The sequence below is a fragment of the Cupressus sempervirens genome, chromosome 4 (genome assembly GCF_028749045.1).
Source record: "Cupressus sempervirens isolate cs-2001-9-10 chromosome 4, ASM2874904v1, whole genome shotgun sequence".
In the NCBI taxonomy this organism is placed as follows: Eukaryota; Viridiplantae; Streptophyta; class Pinopsida; order Cupressales; family Cupressaceae; genus Cupressus; species Cupressus sempervirens.
Genome location: NC_143121.1, coordinates 71,280,852 through 71,299,575, shown reverse-complemented (window position 1 = coordinate 71,299,575; position 18,724 = coordinate 71,280,852). Strand labels below are relative to the sequence as shown.

General features: G+C 32.5%; 1 protein-coding gene across 1 annotated transcript; it reads right to left on the bottom strand.

Moving 5' to 3' along the window:
• Positions 1-980: 980 nt before the first annotated feature.
• LOC149559998 ((R,S)-reticuline 7-O-methyltransferase-like) lies at positions 981-2,726 on the bottom strand. The gene is made up of 3 exons (XM_089824399.1): positions 1,958-2,726; positions 1,661-1,725; positions 981-1,450 (listed from the first exon to the last, which is right to left on the bottom strand). Exons 1-3 carry the CDS (start codon positions 2,670-2,672, stop codon positions 1,136-1,138), a joined length of 1,095 nt encoding a protein of 364 aa, XP_089680525.1. The 5' UTR covers positions 2,673-2,726; the 3' UTR covers positions 981-1,135.
• Positions 2,727-18,724: the final 15,998 nt, after the last annotated feature.

The following is an 18,724-nucleotide window of genomic DNA, read 5'->3' as shown; positions in this document are numbered from 1 at the left end:
GAAGGGATTGACCCACTTTTGCACTGTCATTTCCCTAGCCAATGAGAAATCAACCAATTGCCGACATGTCATTAATTTCTACACTCCTTCTTGATGCATCATTGGTTCAAGGTCCACCCTGTGGCTTATGGAACAAACCTAGCCCCACAAGACACATGACAACAAATCGTCATCTCACTATACATATCTTTCAAGCAACTTCCCATAGTGAGTTAGCGAAAGCCATAGATCTGAGGTCAATCCAAGGGTGAAGAAATTGCATCAGGCATTCTGAAGTTTGGTGGGTCCCATACTCGCTAAGTTGCTATCAGTAAATAGCTTACAACTTTCCACAGCGAGGTAGCGACAACTGTTGATTTTGCATTGATCCGGCGGTCAGAATCCCTCCTGTGCATTGTCATCCTTCCACGTCACATGAGGTCCCACCAACACTCATTTCACAATGACTCACTATGTCGCTAACGGCAAGCTGTTTGAATTTTTTGATAGCGAGGTAGTGAGCGCTGGTGACCTTATCCAAACTTGGCGCTAGAGAAACGAATCAAACCACCTCTGACAAACTGGGCCTGCCGATCCACGTGGTAAACACTCGCTAGGTCGCTATGCATATCCATCGAGTAACTTTTCTTTGCGACATAGCGAGGGTCGTAGATCCAGATTGATCCAATGATGAGGAACTTGCAGGCCCACCGAAACATATCATAAGTTGTTTCTCAAGCATTAAAATAATATTAACTCTGGGGACTAGCCGTTGGCGGGCGGACATTTGAATTCAAATCTTTGGCGGGGAACAAAAATATGGTAACAAAAGGTTCTTGAAGATTTGCACACACCACATGTTTCATCTACCCCACTCTTCCTTGATAGTCAATCTACTATCAAAATGGCTAAAAATCAAGTATCAAACATATAAACACAAAATTTAAAAATTTCATTTGATTCCACATCAAATAAAAATGAATTTAGAAATAATAAGACTATTATCCTTCTAAGACTAATAATAATATTTTATTTATATAATAATTATAGAAAAGTTTATGGAACATACATAGGCATCAATATAATTATAGAACAACTGTTTTAGCATGATTAAATATCAGTCTTTAAAAAACATAAAATATTAGATTCTATCCTTTTAGAATTTAGAAATCTCAAGAATGGCTTGAGCAGACGGTAATTTGAAGATGGTACAGCTTTTGAAACCCGCTTTGCTAAAAATTTGTTTGAACTCTATTTCTGATCGCTCCTTTCCACCATCACTAAATACCATCATTTCCATATCAAACGCCAATCCCACACTCCTGAGAAGATTTTCTTTCTCATCTTTGTCTCTTTTCCTTTCGCTAATAAGTACATCTACAATTATAACTCTTCCATTTTCTGGTATAGCCTCATAACACCTTTTCAACACTCTCACACAATCATCATCATTCCAATCATGCAAAATGCACTGCAATGACATTTTTCATTCAATATAAATTACCATTACAATATTTAATTACTATTATAATCTTAAATTTAAAGAGCTATTAGAAAAAATTATATATCTTCATAAATATAAATTTTGAAGAACTATTAGAAATTTAAAGAGCTATTAGAAAAAACTATATATCTTCATAAATATAAATTTTGAATAACTATTAGAAACGAAGTTATATACCTTCATGAAGATTGCATCAGCTGTTGGAATAAGTTCAAACATATCACCACTTACGTGCTCCACTCCTACAATGTTGGAAACAAAACTACATTAACCTGTTATCATTTCAATGGAATAAATCAAAAGAAATGTTCATAATAATGTGCTGATATCTACGAATAGAAACAACTTTTCTTTGCATATTGCTAAACAATATTGTATAAGCTGTACAGGTTTAGGAAGTGCTTCAGAATGACCCATCAACTCTTCCAAAACTGTTCATCCATTAATAAACTAGTGGGCCAAGATCAATCTTACCAGCGATAGGAAGTGCAGCAGATATGACATGAGGCAAGTCAAAATTAATCCCTCTAATGTGTTTGTAATGCTCTACAATAATGGACAAGGCAGAGCCCACACCTCCCCCAACATCAACCAAAGAAGTTATCTTGTTAAAACCCTCCTCATAAATCTTAACAACAGAAGACATGACAACACGAGTGTGACAGGACAAGGCCTCATTGAATATATTGTTCGCTTCGGGGATGTTTCTAGTGTAGTCCCAAACACTCATACCATGAAAAGCCTTACTGAAGGCGCAGCTGCCTTCTAACACAGACTCATGCAAATGTAGCCATCCGGGAGTGGTAATATTGTTGATGGATCCCAACAACAATGGAACACAATTGTTATTCTCCTTAACAAGCAATTTAGAAAGGCTAGTGAGGCCATATCTGGTTTGCTTAAAGTCCTCCTGGTGTGGGATCTCAGTAAAGATATGGTGGGCTGCTAGAAATCTAAGAAGGCGAAACAGATATTCTATGCAAGGTGGGGTTTCAGTGGAGGCTGAAATATGGACAGCAATATCTTCTAGGGTTAGAGAGCAGTCATCATGGGAAGAAATTATGTCAGGAATATTCAGCAAAACGGCGGCTCTGAGAGCCATGGGCTTAGATAGGCCGAGGATGATGTCATAGAGTTTTAGCTGAGATAACAGATTTTCGTTCTGGGGAATTGAAATTACAGAAGCCATGGCCAGCAGGCAAAAGTCTCTTTTCCTTTTTCAATTGGCTTTGTTGGATACATGTTTGACAATATTGTATAAATAGTTGGAAACATTTCAATAGTCTTTTTTGCGAAAACTGTTGAAGTTTGACAATATTGTACTAGTTGTGACTTTCATGACCACATCATGTGATGTTACATCACACCAATAAAATATAACCTAATATGAGGTAATATGGGTGATTATCTGTCTTGCATGGTTTCTCTTTCTAGATACTTTGACAAAAACAATAGACTTTGTGTGTAAAGAAAGAAAAATGTTTAGGTGGAGTACTGAAAGATGAATGCTCTGCGAAAGTGGCAGAAGTCAAGCCATTTATTTTATTCGGAGATCAATAAACTGTCAATCAACTAACGTACATGACAATGGGCTTTGGATGGCATTTAATTAGCAGGTTAGTTTTTTTTTTTTATAGGACTTCTAAACTGAGAAACCTCCTATATTGTGAGCTTCTAGGCTGCTTTCTTTTTTCCCGGTGATTTACATAGTTCATCAAGTATAAATCAAGCAAGCCATGATTAGACGCTTATCATGTTAGTAAGCTTGACAATTTGTTCCGCTATAACTAAATTTCCATGCTTTAACTGATAAGTGCTTAGAATATTGATTTAGAGTAATAGTTTTTAGAAAATATGAGACCGAGTTGCAGAAAGAGTAGCTCCAACGGTATCAGACGTTGCTGGGCCTACTTAATATAGGGTAATTCACTGAGATTTAGAAGCGATCTTCTTTTAAATTATCGATTCGGTCAACTTCTGGTTGACACTGTTCAAATTGAGTTGAGTTATTGTATGAGATGGATATTTCAGCATGAATCTATTGATGTTTTATAGAACTTGGGTGGATGTGATTTGCAACTAGCTGTAGTTTCTATTTCTGTTGTTATGATTGTCTATAGACAATTTCTTTTTATGGAATTTGGTAAATGAAAGCAGAATTTAAGTGGGAGATTATTAAGATGTGAGGTTGTAGCATAATTTGAACTTCATTTCATATTCTTCTTATTTGTCTAGTCTATTCGTCTTTTGTTGAATACTATTGTATAAATATAAGAGAAAAATATTTGCTTTGCTCTCGCTGTGGACATAGTCAATAGTTGTGGTGAACCATGATAAATCTTTGTCTCTTTCCTCATTTTTATGGTTTGTAAACTGACTTCTAATTTTTGCAACACCTCTATAACTGAATTTTACATGGGATCTAGGAATACATGTGTTCTATAGCTTTTAATCTCTCATTTTTGTCTAAAATCTCTAATCTTTTATATTTGCTCTCTAATCATCATTTATAATATAATTTTAAAAAAAAAATTATCGAACCATATTTAAGAAGTTAGAAATGATTAAAGTATTGTTCTAATTAAGTAAAGTGAGAATGGGCCCGCACCCTCACAACAAAAATAACATCAAGTCATTAGACACATAAATTAGGTCACTAGAAGTGACACCTAAGAACATGACCAAAACCAACTAGCTAAAATTTAAAACAACAAGAAAAAGAAATTAAGAACTACAAACTAGACTTAGAAACCAATAACAAAAACCCAACCACTACCAAAAAGACTAAAAAACAAACCAAGCTACAACCTGAAATAGCCACAAACCAAGAACAAGGAGCTAGTCAAACCAACAAGCACCAACCAAATCAAATGCTGAAAACCCCTCACACATTTTTTTTTGGTAGAGGAGCATTTAAAAAAAGTATTTATATAGATGATAGTAATAGATTAATTTAATTAAATTAAAAAATTTATTGCGAGGATTTATATTCATGTATTAATTTGTATCTTATTTTATTTGCTGAAAATGGTAAGATATTTATCTTTATCTATTTTGTAAGTACTTTAAATTTATTTTTTACTAAGATGGAAAGGATGAGAGCCTAAATCTAGAGTTTAAGCTTGTTTGTAAGTAGTTTAAGCTTGTTAAAAAAATATATTCCCTCAATATCAACCATAGTCTATGTTTAAGAAAATGTGAAGTTATATTTTTTCAAAATGTTTATGTGGAAAGACGTACCATTTCTAAAAAATGTTATAAAATATGTACACATGTAGTAGATTTGAGAAATTAGAAGAAACACCTTTTTGCCTTTAAAAACATATATTTGGAACCCACTCATAAAATGTTAAAATTAATGAGTACATGACATCTTAAAGTTATCACTTGGTATACGTGACAAAATATATTATTTGCTAACAAAATGTATTTTGGAGTGTTTTTATTTATCCTCGTATAAAATAGAAGATACATCTTGAAAGGACCTCCAAACTTTGTACAAATCCATTATTAAATATATTAATGAATTCTACCATGTAGTAGACATATAATTTATGTCATATGATCAAAGGGTTTAAAAAAACCTTAACACATACATAACAATGCAAAAAGTAAATGTTCCATCCAAGAGTATAAAGTGATTTTTTTGCTAGTTCAGGGGACTAAAATGAGTCATGGAATGTTTCTACTAAAGTCTTTATTGGTGTAGATTAGGAGGCTTCAAAATTTATTAGAGCTTTAGGTGGTCTTACTACTCTCAGGAACCCGAATAAAGTGGTGGGTAATCTTGTTAGAAATAGATATAAATGTGGGGGTGGGGGGTATGGTGAATTAGTATTCTACAAACTTTTGTTCGTAGCTGAATATTGTTAATTACTTTATAAAATGCATATGAAAGTAAACTAACAATGTTGAATAGTAATAATAACCATACACAAAGAGAACTCAAAATATCATATTTTGCTAACTAAGGAAATCTTGGAAAAGGGAAAACCCTAATGAAGATGGTACCCACAAAATGATCCACTAAACAAAGGTATCCTTTTAACGATGTTGACCTTGTTAAGAGTCTATTAGGTACATATAGTGTCTTGGTCCTTGTTAGAGGACTAGGCCCTGTTAAAAGCCTCAACCCTGTTAGGAGTTGGTATAAAAATTACAATGTATCCAAGATGAACCCATTACCCAAACATACAATATACAATATAGTTTTGTGATACAAAAAAGAAGAAGATAGATACAAAAACCTCATACTACTGATATCTTCAATATCTAATCTTACTTTTGCTGCATGTTGCATACCTCTAATCATACATTAGAAGTCACATCATATAGTTTGTATATTACTTTTCATATTACATATTACTTACACACTACTTCACATATTATAGTCTTTTCTTTATACCTTTACAATTTACAAAACTTTCCTAGTCGGCCTTCAAGTTTTCACACGCTTGCAAAATTAAAAAATAACTCTTTCCCTCTTAGGGTTAACATCTAGGATGTCATACCTAATTAGTTAAGTAATTATTTTGTAACCAACACAATTCCTTAACTTGTAATTCACCATTTACTATTATGCTTTATTCTGCTTTGTTCACTACCTTTAGTGGTGTTTATTGCATAGCTCCTTCTATACTATCTGTACATACTTGTGCATTTAGTCATGTCATCTTGACATACTTTACTACCTATCCTTAATTGTACATGTGCCAAATATTACTCTATCATCCATACTCATCTACTAGATAACTTTCTCACACTTGGATAATTTTCCATGTCTAGTTGTGGATTCTTCAACTATACATAATGTCTTTTTATCATAAGATAATTTTTGTCATAAATGACAACTCTAACTTGTCCTACTTAGCCATATTGCCAAAAAATCTCCCCCTTTGGCATTGATGACAACATATGGGAAAATTGGAGCTAAGTTCCAAAATGTTGATCAAAACTTTCAAAATTGGCCTTTACAAAATTTTTAAAACTTCAAAATTCAAAATTATGAATCATCAAATTTATAACCATCTTTCCTCATTATACCTAGTAGAATATACTTCGCATAGATATTACTTCCCCTTAGTACATTCATCATATACTATACAAAATTTTCCTTATACTTCTCCTTTATCTTCTATATAATATTTCTTGCACTTCTCCCTTTTTGACATCAATAACAAAGGTGTCAAAATCTATATACATGTCAAAATTTTAGTTCTTTACCTCTTCACTAGGTTGATAGTAGAGATATGTAGTATGCAAAGCTTATCTTTAGACTCTTCAAGTTCTTCTCCCATGTGTCTTTCACTCCTTCTGATATGCTAAGGAGAGAACAACCCATAGGATACAATCTCTACTCCATTCAAGTCTGAGTATACAAACTTATCAAAGGATGCCTTTGCTTCCAAACACTCCACTTTCTATTCAAGTGTGCTGATTTTCATTGATAGGTGTTCTCTCAAAAGTGAGAACCTCTTTTAATTCCTTTATCTATTTAGTTCTACCAAACTTATTTCATCATAAGTCCTACTTATCTATCCTTCAATGTCTTCAATTCTGGTGTTTGGCTGAATAAGTTGATCTGCTAATTTGACTTGACTTCATCATGCTTTCTTCTTAGCTCATCATCACTTTCCTCAATAAAATTAAAAGACATAGCACATTTGGTATATTCCTTCTAGCTTGATTCTTCTTAGTTCATTGATACAAACATCAAGAGCTCCTAGATCATTCTTAATGTTTAGATGCATAGTGTCAAACATTTGAGCATCATGCTTTTCTTGGACTTGGATTGTTGCCACATTTGATAAGTTGATGAATTCAGTATCAAATGCTTGAATTAGTTCCTTAGCTCTATCCTTTGGATCGTGATCTAATAATCTAACCGCAAGTGTAGCCTGTAACTTTTTAGTTATATTCATAAGAGTTTTTTGTAAACTCATAAACTCTTTATTCTTGTTGATTATCTTATTGAAAGATGATATCAACTCTATTTGATCATCATCATCTAAGCCTGTTAGAGTTGCAAGGGTAAGAGATGTGCTTGGTGCACTTGTCTTATTATCCTCATCCTCTTTCTTCTTCTTTTCTTTTCTTCTCGTCCATCTTCTTTCTTTTTCTGTTCCTCTATCTCTTTCATCTTTTTCTCATCTTCTTTCTTCTTCATCTTCTCATATTCCTCCTTCTCTTTCTCCTTTTTCTTATCTTCTTCTTCTTTTCATCATCCATTTTCTTCCTCCTTTATTCTTCCTTCTTCCTTTTCTCTTCTTCTTCATCTACTCTTCCTTTTAGAATTGGAGTCACTGGTAATATTGCCAACAAGGTTTATGCTATGATCCTTCAAAGGATCTTCTGCTATATCAACTATGACCTTGGTTGTTCTAATCTGCATAGTATATATTCCAATTGTGATCTAGGGTGTCACTATTGCTTCTTTGTTTAGGTCTCCCATCATTTTCACAATTTCTTTTGTAGTTTCTTTATTAAAATCCTAATAGTTTCCTCCCATTATCAGTATAGCCCTTTTGTTATTTCTAAGATAAGGTCCTAGACTCTTCATCAAACTTTCCATATGCTTTTCACTATCAACTTGGCATAATTTTCTTATTTCATTTTTCCTGATGTTTCTATCCTCATCAACACTCTCTTTCTCTTATTTGTTAGCATCTCATAGAGGTCCTTTTGAATATCATCCTTAACATCTTAAATTTATATTAGATAGAATAACGTGTCTAATAACAATATTTTCTAGCTCTAATCTATCAATTCCTATATATGAATGATAAACATTATTTAATTGAACAAAGTTTTCTTCATTAATGATGTCACAATTTACCTTCTCAAATTTAGGCTTCCAGGCCCTCCTCCTTGATTGCACAACTTCTAGTTGCTTCTTAGTTTCCTTCTGAGGCTCAATATAATCTCACATCCTCTTACTAGGTAGATTAGGTATTATTTCCTTTTTCTTCTTTCAAGGTCGTGTTGGCATTGCCTTCATTCTTTTCTTTCTAAGGGAATCGGGTGATTCTTGCTTCACCTCTTCTAGTCTAACTAATTTTCTTTTCACCTCAACCACTTCAACTTTTTTTTTTCTCCTAATTACTTCATTAATGGAATAGAAGGTGTGAAGGACACGTACTATTGTGAGACAGTTGCATAGAGGACAATAGGTACCTTAGAAGAAGGTGCTACCACTGTCACTCCATCTGATGGTCCTATAGATACCAAGGGATGACATGTACATCATCCCTTGTTGACCAATTTTCCTCATGTCAATGATTTTTTTCCTCATTGTTCTTGCTTCCTTAGCTGACATTCCAACTTTCTCCATAGTCTTCTTCATAAATTCTGCTACTTTCTTTTAGTTGACTTTTCCAATTGGGCTTAACTCGCTAATTGCATCAGTTCATCATATATTCCTAATATGTCAAATTCTTCATCTTTATCTTCTTCAAGGATATCTTGGGCATATCCTTCTATTTTCTCTCTAGTTATCTCATATCCCAAGGGTTCAACATATAACATTCTAGGCCTACAACCTCAATATATGTAAAGTTAATGTCCAACATAAAAAAATTGTCTTCCTTTTATTTATCTATCATGGAGGGTGGAATTTTGAATCTTTCCCTCATTTGTGTTTGATATTTCTTCACAACTAGATTAGGACTATCATTAACCTTCTCAATAAGGTGTCTATTATAAACTTCATAATTCTTTTCCATTGTGCTCCTATCACTGCTCACTATGGTTGATGCTTGTATGAATGGAGAAATTTTGATCAGATGGAAAAATATATGAGTGATCAAGGATTGACTATTTTAAACCTTCTTTATCTTCTTCATGTTCTTTGTCAACTATGCTCTTAGGATCTCACACAAGTTGGATTTTTCTTTGTCAACATAGATCTTATAAGATATGCTTGTGTAAAGATAACTTCCATATCATCTTCTATATAGCTATAGAAAATAATTTCAGTTATGATTATGCTCAAGAATTTGACATCATCTTGCTTGATCTTTCTTATCACAATGCCTCTACCATTGAAAATAAAATTAATGTTTCCAAGTAATAACTTCTTGACATTCTTCTCATTCACTAGTATACTGCCTTCATTGCATAATCCAATTGTTGGAATGATTTAGAATATTTTGAGAAGGGGGATGAATCAGTTATCCAAAGTCCAAAACTCCCAATTAAAATTTTTAGTGCTTAACAAAACTCATACATATATCAACTTATCATGTATCTTGCATGCATCCATCATATCATTCAAAACCTTAAAGTGCAAGTCACTATCCTAGGTCAAAATCACTTTGCAGAAATGTAGATATGAAACATAATAGAATCATTCACACATATGACACAAGGATATTATGTGGAAACCCAATTTGGGAAAAACCACCAGTAACATGCTACTAATTCTCACTCCTCTGAAGTGATGCCCTATGAAAGGCCAACCCTATTAAAGATTACAATACACACTATTAAATATGACATGGTTAAAGGATTTAAATCACCCTGTTGGGAGTGAGCCTTGTTAGAGGACTTTAGGTCATTCCATTAGAATGCCACCTAGTTAAAGGATTTAAAAATGCCTATTAGGTCAATCTTATGTTAGAATTCTTTAGAATAACTAAGAGTGGGGGTGAATCAGTTATCCAAGGTCCAATGATGTCCAATACAACTTTTTCATCTAATCCTTAATGACACATAACTGAAATTATCATGCAGCAATTGAACATTAAAAAATCATGAAAAGTAAACATGCATCACACCATAACACTAAGGATTTTGATGACCTAGAAACCCTCCAAGAATAAGAAGGTAAAACTGGGGTGGGGATGATACCCACAAAATAACTGCACAATTGATTTGAACCACTTCTGATGGTCTACCCTGTTAAAGGCCTGCCCTGTTAAAGGCTTTTCACATTGCAAGATGTGACCCTGTTAAAGGATTTAAGAACATTCAACTCAGAATGTCACCTTGTTAAAGGATTTACATAGAGCTGTTAGGCTCACCCAAGTCCATGGGATTTTCAGTCACCTTCTCAAAAGAATCTTTTATCCCTCTCTAAGGATCTTCTATCCTCCTCTCTAAGGATCTCTTATCCTTCTCTTAAGGATCTCTTTATCCTTCTCCTAATGATCTCTTTGTCCTTCTCCTCGGGATCTCTTTATCCTTATCCTGAGGCTTATCCACCTAGCTATTAAGCTAACCTAGCAATGTAGGGTTTTAATAAATAATACAATGGTAAGAAAGTATTAGAAGGGTTTTGACCTGATACAGATTGCAACTTCAACCTTGCAGATTTTAGATCACTCTTCAGTCCTTTTCTTTGCTTGTCTTTCCTCCTTTGCAATGCTGACAGCTTGTTCACCCTTCAAGATCTGTCTCCTCGAGTTCTTCCACTCGTTATGCTAAAACACTCTATGGTCACTTGATCAACTCAGAGTCATGATGCTCTGTTCTTACTCCTTTTTGCTTCTTTACACGATCACACTTATGACCAATTCCCTCTCATGCATGTGCATTTGATCTCTGACTTGTAACTCCTTATAAAGAAGTTCTGGTCTTCATTTCCTGCTCAAATATTAATTTTCCCTTGAGAAAATGGTATTGTTTTCCCTCCAAATTGTTTCTTCTAGAAACTTAATGATAAATCCATTGGCATTCACCTTGAAAAATGGTTTGCATTGATTACATAGAATTTTGTGACATCTACTCATCATCCTTATCATCCAACTAATTCACAAAATTTGATGTAACAACCTTATCGCTGCTAATCTGGCAAATCTTTGACTTTAACAAATAATGCAGCAACTCGACATCATTAGTTTATTGATGCTCAGCTCCTTTTGTGTTACTCGACTTTTATTGTTATTTACTGGTGCTCGACACCTAAACTTTACTCGGCACCAGAAAGCTACTCGGTACCTGAAGATCACTCGGCACCTAATCTTCACTTGGCACCTAATCTTCACTCGGCACACACTAAGTTGAACTTTCTTAGCTTCAACTGAGAATCTGTTTGACACGTATTAGCTAGTTTGGTTCTCTCCAATGAACTTAGTCAATCCTTACATCTTTGATGTGTCTTAGTGTATCTATCTTTTGTGTCTTAGAGTATGTCATCAATACAATAATTCATCAATAGCTTAGCTGATCCTTATACTTCATTACAACATCATAACTTCAATCTTTCTCTAGGTACTCTAGTTACATCTTATTGATTTCCACCTCTTTGTTAATCAATCAATTGATAGTATTTGGATCACTTAAGCAATTATCATTCTTGCAAGTAGCAAGTTTGACATCAATGACAAAACAATGATTGAAACATTCTTTACTAGTTCCATTATTCTTCATTCATGATCTTTTCAATCATTTCCAACACCTTAATCCAAAGGATTTTACCCTAAATTGATACAATGATTAGAGAGTAAAAGTAAGGCTTGATCTGATAACAAATTCCAACTCACTTGCAGATTACAAATCTCTTTAGTCCTCCATTCTTCTTGGCTTCATTTACTTCAAATAGCCTATTCACCCTTCAAGCACTCATCCTCTTAAGTCTTCTTACTTTGCATGTTGATTGCAGACTCTATAGTTTGGCCTCCATATGAAGTAATACCCTAGACTCCTTGTCTACCTTGGGTTTTTGCACATGCCGAAAATCCAACAAGCCAACTTTGCTTCATGCCTTGTATCCCCTTATAAAGAGAATTTAGATCTTTTTTTGCTTAGTCTCAATCGTCTATTCCAAGGTTAGGTAGGATTCATTAAATCTAACCATCTTTCTATTTTTCTCCTTCTAGAAACTTCCTTTACAATCTTTCATGAATTTTCCTCAAAACAATTTACCTTGAATTCTATACCACTGGCTCATCAAGCTTATCTTCCACACAGTTCACACAATTCAAGAAATCAACCTTGTTGGCTTAGATTCATCAAATTCATGATCTATCTCATAATGCTATCATTCAACATTAACTAACCACTAATGCTCGACACACATTGTGTTTCTCAGCATCCACTAATAGTTCACTCAGCACATACTAAAGTTTATTGATGCTTGACACCAACTAAACTTTACTTGGCTTACACTATGTTCACTCAACATACACTGAAACTTCACTTTGCTCGACTCCAACTGATTTTTTACTCAGCTTGCACTATGTTTCCTTAGCACCTGCTATGCACTCGGTCAAGCTTGGTAGACACAATTCTTCTTACTTTTTCTTCTAGACTTAATCAGTGTAACCTTCCTTTGCAACCTTAAGTAGATAATCAATTCACTATATCATCATTGTCTTAACTAATCTTTGTACTCCTTTTTAATATCATAACTCAACCTTTCATCTAGGTTCTCTTGTTATCACATTTGATCAAATCCTCTTCATCAATCAAACAAATGATAGTACTCAAATTAACTAAGTAGTTGTCTTATTAGCAGGTAGTAGGTTTGACATCAGTGACAAAATAATGATTGAAATACATTCTCATATTTGTATCAATATTTTCTCAACAATCTCCCTCTTTGGCATTGATGGCAAACCAATACCAACAACAATACCAAAAATAAAAAAATTTCTTGTATTGAGATTTGGTCTACTATCATCCACTTCCATCTTCTGTATAGGCTATAAAAATTTGTTCTGATCAATAGAAATCAACTCTTTCTTATGAATCCCTTCATCTAACATTTTATAGGGCTTCTCCTTCTGACTATCTGACTTTCTCTAATCACTCCCTCTTTCTGATATTCAACTATCTATCTTTGTATTGAAATCTCCCTCTGAGTAGATATTTTAGATTCATTTCTTGAAGTATTTCTCCCTCTTTCTCACTTTGTTTAGTATTCTTCTAAATATCTCTCTTTACTATTTCTTTCTTGGTTAGGTATTCTTCACAATCTCCCTCTTTGACAACAATTCCAAAGACTTGTCATCTTCACATACATATGTTAACAATTTTAGGTTCTCCCTCTGTCACCTAACTTGTGACTGATCTTCCGTTCTAGCTCTATGATTATTTTAGGCAGCCCCTAAAGTAAAGTCCACTGCATCAATGTGTAACATGTGTCTTTATCTTAGTTGATGCAGTGCACAACTTATGCTTCTCAAGTAGCTTTTGATAGGGGTATTGCCCCTAGTTTACCGCTTAGATACTTATGAGCATCCTTAAGTAAAGCTTTTGTGAAAATATCAACTATTTGTTCTTTGGTATTCACATATTCCATCTTTACTTCTTTGTCTTGAATTAGCTCTCTCAAGTAATGATACTTGATAGCTATATGTTTTGTCTTTGTGTGCATTACAAGGTTCTTGGATATGTTTATGCACTTGTGTTACCACAATAATGCATAACAGGTTCAATGATTTCCTCCTTCATTCCTTTGAGTAGCTATTTGATCCATACAATATTTTTATAATTTACTGTAGCAACAACATATTTAGTTTCAACAGTAGATTGAGATATACAATTTTATTTCTTACTAGTCTAGGTAACTAGTCTCTTCCCTAAGAAAAATGCTCCCCCACTTGTACTTTTTTTGTCATCAACATTTCTAGCCCAATCAACATTTGTATAGGCTCTCAAAATTTCTCATTTTTCTTATAGTATAGACCAAATTCCTTTGTTCCTTTCAGATTTCTCATTATTCTCTTAACAACCATCAAATGATTCTCCTTAGGATTTATAGAGAATCTTGCAACAATCCCAAAAGATAATGCAATGTCAATTATGCTATGAACCACATATTACAATTTTCCAATCATAGAACTATACAAAGTTTTATTCACACCAATAGAATCATCATTATTTTGATAGTTTTTCCTATGACCATAGGTGTGCTAACAAACTTTGAATCTTCTAATCCAAAAGTTTTCAATATTTCCTTCACATACTTAGATTGAGTGATGTAAATACCATATTGCATTTGATAGAATTGCAAAACAACAAAGAATTTAATTTCTCCAAACATGGAAATCTTAAATTCTTTCTTTGTTTGATTAGCAAATGTCTTACAAAGTACATTTTGTCCTCTAAATATGATATCATCAACACAAATTTCAGCTAGTAAAATACCTTTACCACCTTTAGTCTTCAAGTATAAATTGTTGTTGTCATCAATTCTCTCAAAACCAATTGTCACAAGACAAGTATGAAGTCTCTCATACCATGCTCTAGGTGCTTACTTTAAACAATATAAAGCTTTATGTAGTCTACATACCATGTTCTTGTTGTTAACATCAACAAATCCTTAAGATTGTTCAATGGAAACCTCTTCCTCTAATATACCATTTAAAAATGTAGATTTCACATCCATTTGGTAAACTTTTAAACCTTTGTATGCAGAGTAAGTAAGCACAGTTCTTACTCCTTCCAATCTTGCAATAGGGGTAGATGTTTCTCCATAGTCTATTCCTTCTTCTTGAGAATACCCTTTGCAAACTAGTCTTTCCTCTTTTCTTGTAACTTCACCATTTTCATCTAAATTTTTTCTGAACACCCACTTGGTATCAATAAAATTCTTGTTCTTTGGTTTGGGTACAAGTGACCAACTTTTGTTCTTCTCTATTTTCTCAATCTCTTCTCTAATAGCTTTATTCTAGTCATCATTCTCCAGTGCATCCTTGACTATTTTAGGTTCATGCATACTCAACATGTAACGCCTTGCCAAGGATCCCAAAAGAAGTTAACCTAAAGTTTTACTAAGTTTGAAAAACATTTTTTAAAGATAAAAATACAATAACAATTATAGAATAGTGGAAGCAATTAACATACACTCATACATCAACAACACATAAACATGTTACAACTCTTAAGGGTCCCATGATGATGAATTTAATTTAATTTTAATTAACACTAAATCCAATATATAATAAATCTGCATCAAATAATAGTATAAAAGTATGAATCTATTTAAATAATATACAATCATCTCGAATGCCACTTGGCAATAATCATAATGCACCATCATCTATTGTACAAGTCATAGGGTATGAAGGGCTAAAAGAATATACAACATAAAAATAGATTACAATAACATCTCATAAGATTCACAAAATCAAATACAATACAAAAGGTATAACCATCCATCATAGAAATACAAGAATAGATAGAAAGGAACATCTACACAAACACATCTAGTAATGGCATCCGACAGTTGGATCTCAATGGTATAAGAAAAAGCACTACCATCTGACCTCATGGAAGCCAAAAAGGTCCACTCCCACCATGTTGTGGAGATAAACTAAAGTCCCAAACATTAAAAAAAAAAAAAACAAAAAAAAAACTCAAAAGTCAAAACCAACATCTAGGTTCAAGGAATCACCTGAAAGAAAACTATCTCAAAGGGTACCAAGACACAAGTATCAACTAATCCCAGAGGCAAAACAGACACGTAGGAAATCTATTATGCATGTGGGATTAAAGTATCGTTGCATGAGCCAAATCTAAGGTTTATCTAGCTAGTCTTTTAATCCTAAGCCCCCCTAGTGACTCTATGTGGCACTAGTATCCTTTCGTACTGACAAGGCATACTAACGAGTCATCTCTAAGGTTACCCGACTGGTATTTTAATCCTTTGGCCCCCTAGTGACTTTTTGTGGTACTAATATCTTATTAATTCATTTTAAACCCATTTAATGAAATATTATCACTTATTAAATAACCTACAATGGGTTACCCATCAGCCTCTTTATGGCCTCGACCTCCATTGCAAGCCACTTCCCAACATGACATACAAATAACCTACCTTAAGCTCAGTAAAGCAAAAAGATCTCAAAAGGCCATATACCATACATCAATTCTTAAACAAGCAACTAATAAGCATTAAAATACCATTGATCAAAATCACACATTCCACCACTACAATCATCCTAATAGGATTGATCAAAAATTAGGTGCACATAAACCAATCCATACCATAACATGACATCACCAAGAAAAAATCATAGAAACACCTCAGTCCTATACAAGCAATTGAAAAGACATCCAAATACAACTGATTGAAGACTCAAAGGTTATATTAGAAAGGTCACACCATTCACCTCAATTTCACACAAGAACATTGGAAAGCAATAATAATCGATACATAAAACACCTCATAGAGCATACAAGAAACATTACCATGGTTGAGTATAAAATATTGAGATCAAAACATCATCATGACATTGCAAAATAGAACTCCCAAGCCTCTGGTAAACATCCTAATTTGGTCAAAGCTAAGTCAACTCAGCACCCAATAGTAAAATCACATGTCATAAAAAAAGTACATACAAAAGTAACTTTCACAAAATATTAGGTTTAGAAAAAACAATAGTTTAATTTTCATTACAAGTTTTCAAGTTTTCATTTTCATTTTTCAAATATTATAGTTCATAATGTTTTCGATCTCAATCAGGGTTTTAGTTTCCATTTCTCTAGTTGTTAGATTCATTATGGTTTTCGAGTTCACTAGAATTACAGACGATTCAACAAATTATATAAATTTGTTTAAACATAGTTTCATACTTCCATTTGTTTTCAAAACATGAAAGTTTGATATACTATAGAGTTTTCAATTTCAATCAAGGTTCACATTTTCATTTTCTCAAAAGTATTATAATTACTAAGGTTTTCTAAAACATAAAATTCCCCTATTGTTGATTTGCTAATATTTTCAAGTTCACACAAGTCTCAACACTCAACAAATCATAAAGAGTAGTTTACACATTAATTCATAGTTTAGTTCGTTATCATAAACGCAAGAGTTTGGTGAACATACACATAACAATTTTTGTCTTGTTAAAGGATGTTAATTACTAAGGTTCAAGTTTTCATTTGTAAGTTTTTGACTTTATAAAGTTTATAAATTTCCCCTTTAATAGAACCCATTTCCACTTTTGAATTTGAACGCATCAATAACATTAACTTTTGAAAATAATAATGGCTCTACTAAAAATTGTAAAATAATCAAATAATAATTATTAAATTAATAATAATAATTATCAATTTATTAATAAAATAATACGATTATTAATAAACATAATTACTAATTAATAATATAATAAAATTGATTCAAAGTCTTTAAATGACATTAAATATTAATATCATTAATTAGTAACAATTAATCAACAATATTATTTACCATTTACTAATTGTTAATTTAAAATTAATTTTAGATGTTTAATAAATAATAAAAATTTAATAATTTTAAATGTTATTAAAAAACATATTTAAAAAAAATTAAAACTATGATTTTAAAGGCCTGTTGGCCTGGCCCTAAAAGGCTGCTTTGGGACTCCTATTGCAGCAGTCTACGGTCCCAACAACAATACTTTGTACTGCTATTACTGTTGCATCACTTGCTGCATGCAGCTGCGGCCAAATCGCCACTAGGGAGAGAAAAGTGTGGGTGGGGGTTTGGTGGCCTTGCCCACCAACAATTAATTTTTATTTATTTTTTATTTAAAAACAATAAAACATGCCCTTCGTTAAAAGCCATTTCAAGTTCATTTTTAATATTATATTTTTATAGTTATCATAGTAATTATAAATTACTGTGGTAACTCTCTCTCTCTCTCTCTCTCTCTCTCTATATATATATATATATATATATATATATATATATATATATATATATATATATATATATATATATATATATATATATATATATATATATATATATATATATATATATATATATATATATATATATATATATATATATATATATTTGCAACTAAAAACCATCACATCAACTAGAACATGTCACTTATGTTAATGCTTATTAAGAATATTCATTAAATTGTGTTCACATACACAAAACAAAAAGTCCATTTAAAGTAATTACAATTTCTTACACTTTTAAGTTTTATTTCCATAGACACTAAATTTCTTTTGGTTATTATGTAAGTTATCCACTTGGTGGCAACATAGTGTTACTTTACATAATTATCATTTTATGTAATCTTAGTAAATTTCATTGCATGAAGATTAAAGCTTCACTATATTTCTTCCCTTGCAAATTAATGTTTATACTAATAAGCTTACCATTCATTAGTTACATAAAAATGAATCTAATTAAACAAAAACATGATATTGAAGTTAAGAATATATTTCTTCTATTCCCAAAATATCCATTTAATCTTTGACTAAAAATGTTATGAACTTGATGCAATTGAAACCTAAAAGTAAGCTATATGTTAAATCTATAAAATTCCATATAGAACACAATAGATGAAAAACTAA

Coding starts and splice junctions, on each gene's coding strand:
- LOC149559998 (XM_089824399.1), bottom strand. CDS start 2,672: ATGGCTTCTGTAATTTCAATTCCCCAGAACGAAAATCTGTTATCTCAG. Junction 1,726..1,957: donor TGCTGCACTTCCTATCGCTG/GTAAGATTGATC, acceptor CCAACATTGTAG/GAGTGGAGCACGTAAGTGGT. Junction 1,451..1,660: donor CTGATGCAATCTTCATGAAG/GTATATAACTTC, acceptor ATGTCATTGCAG/TGCATTTTGCATGATTGGAA.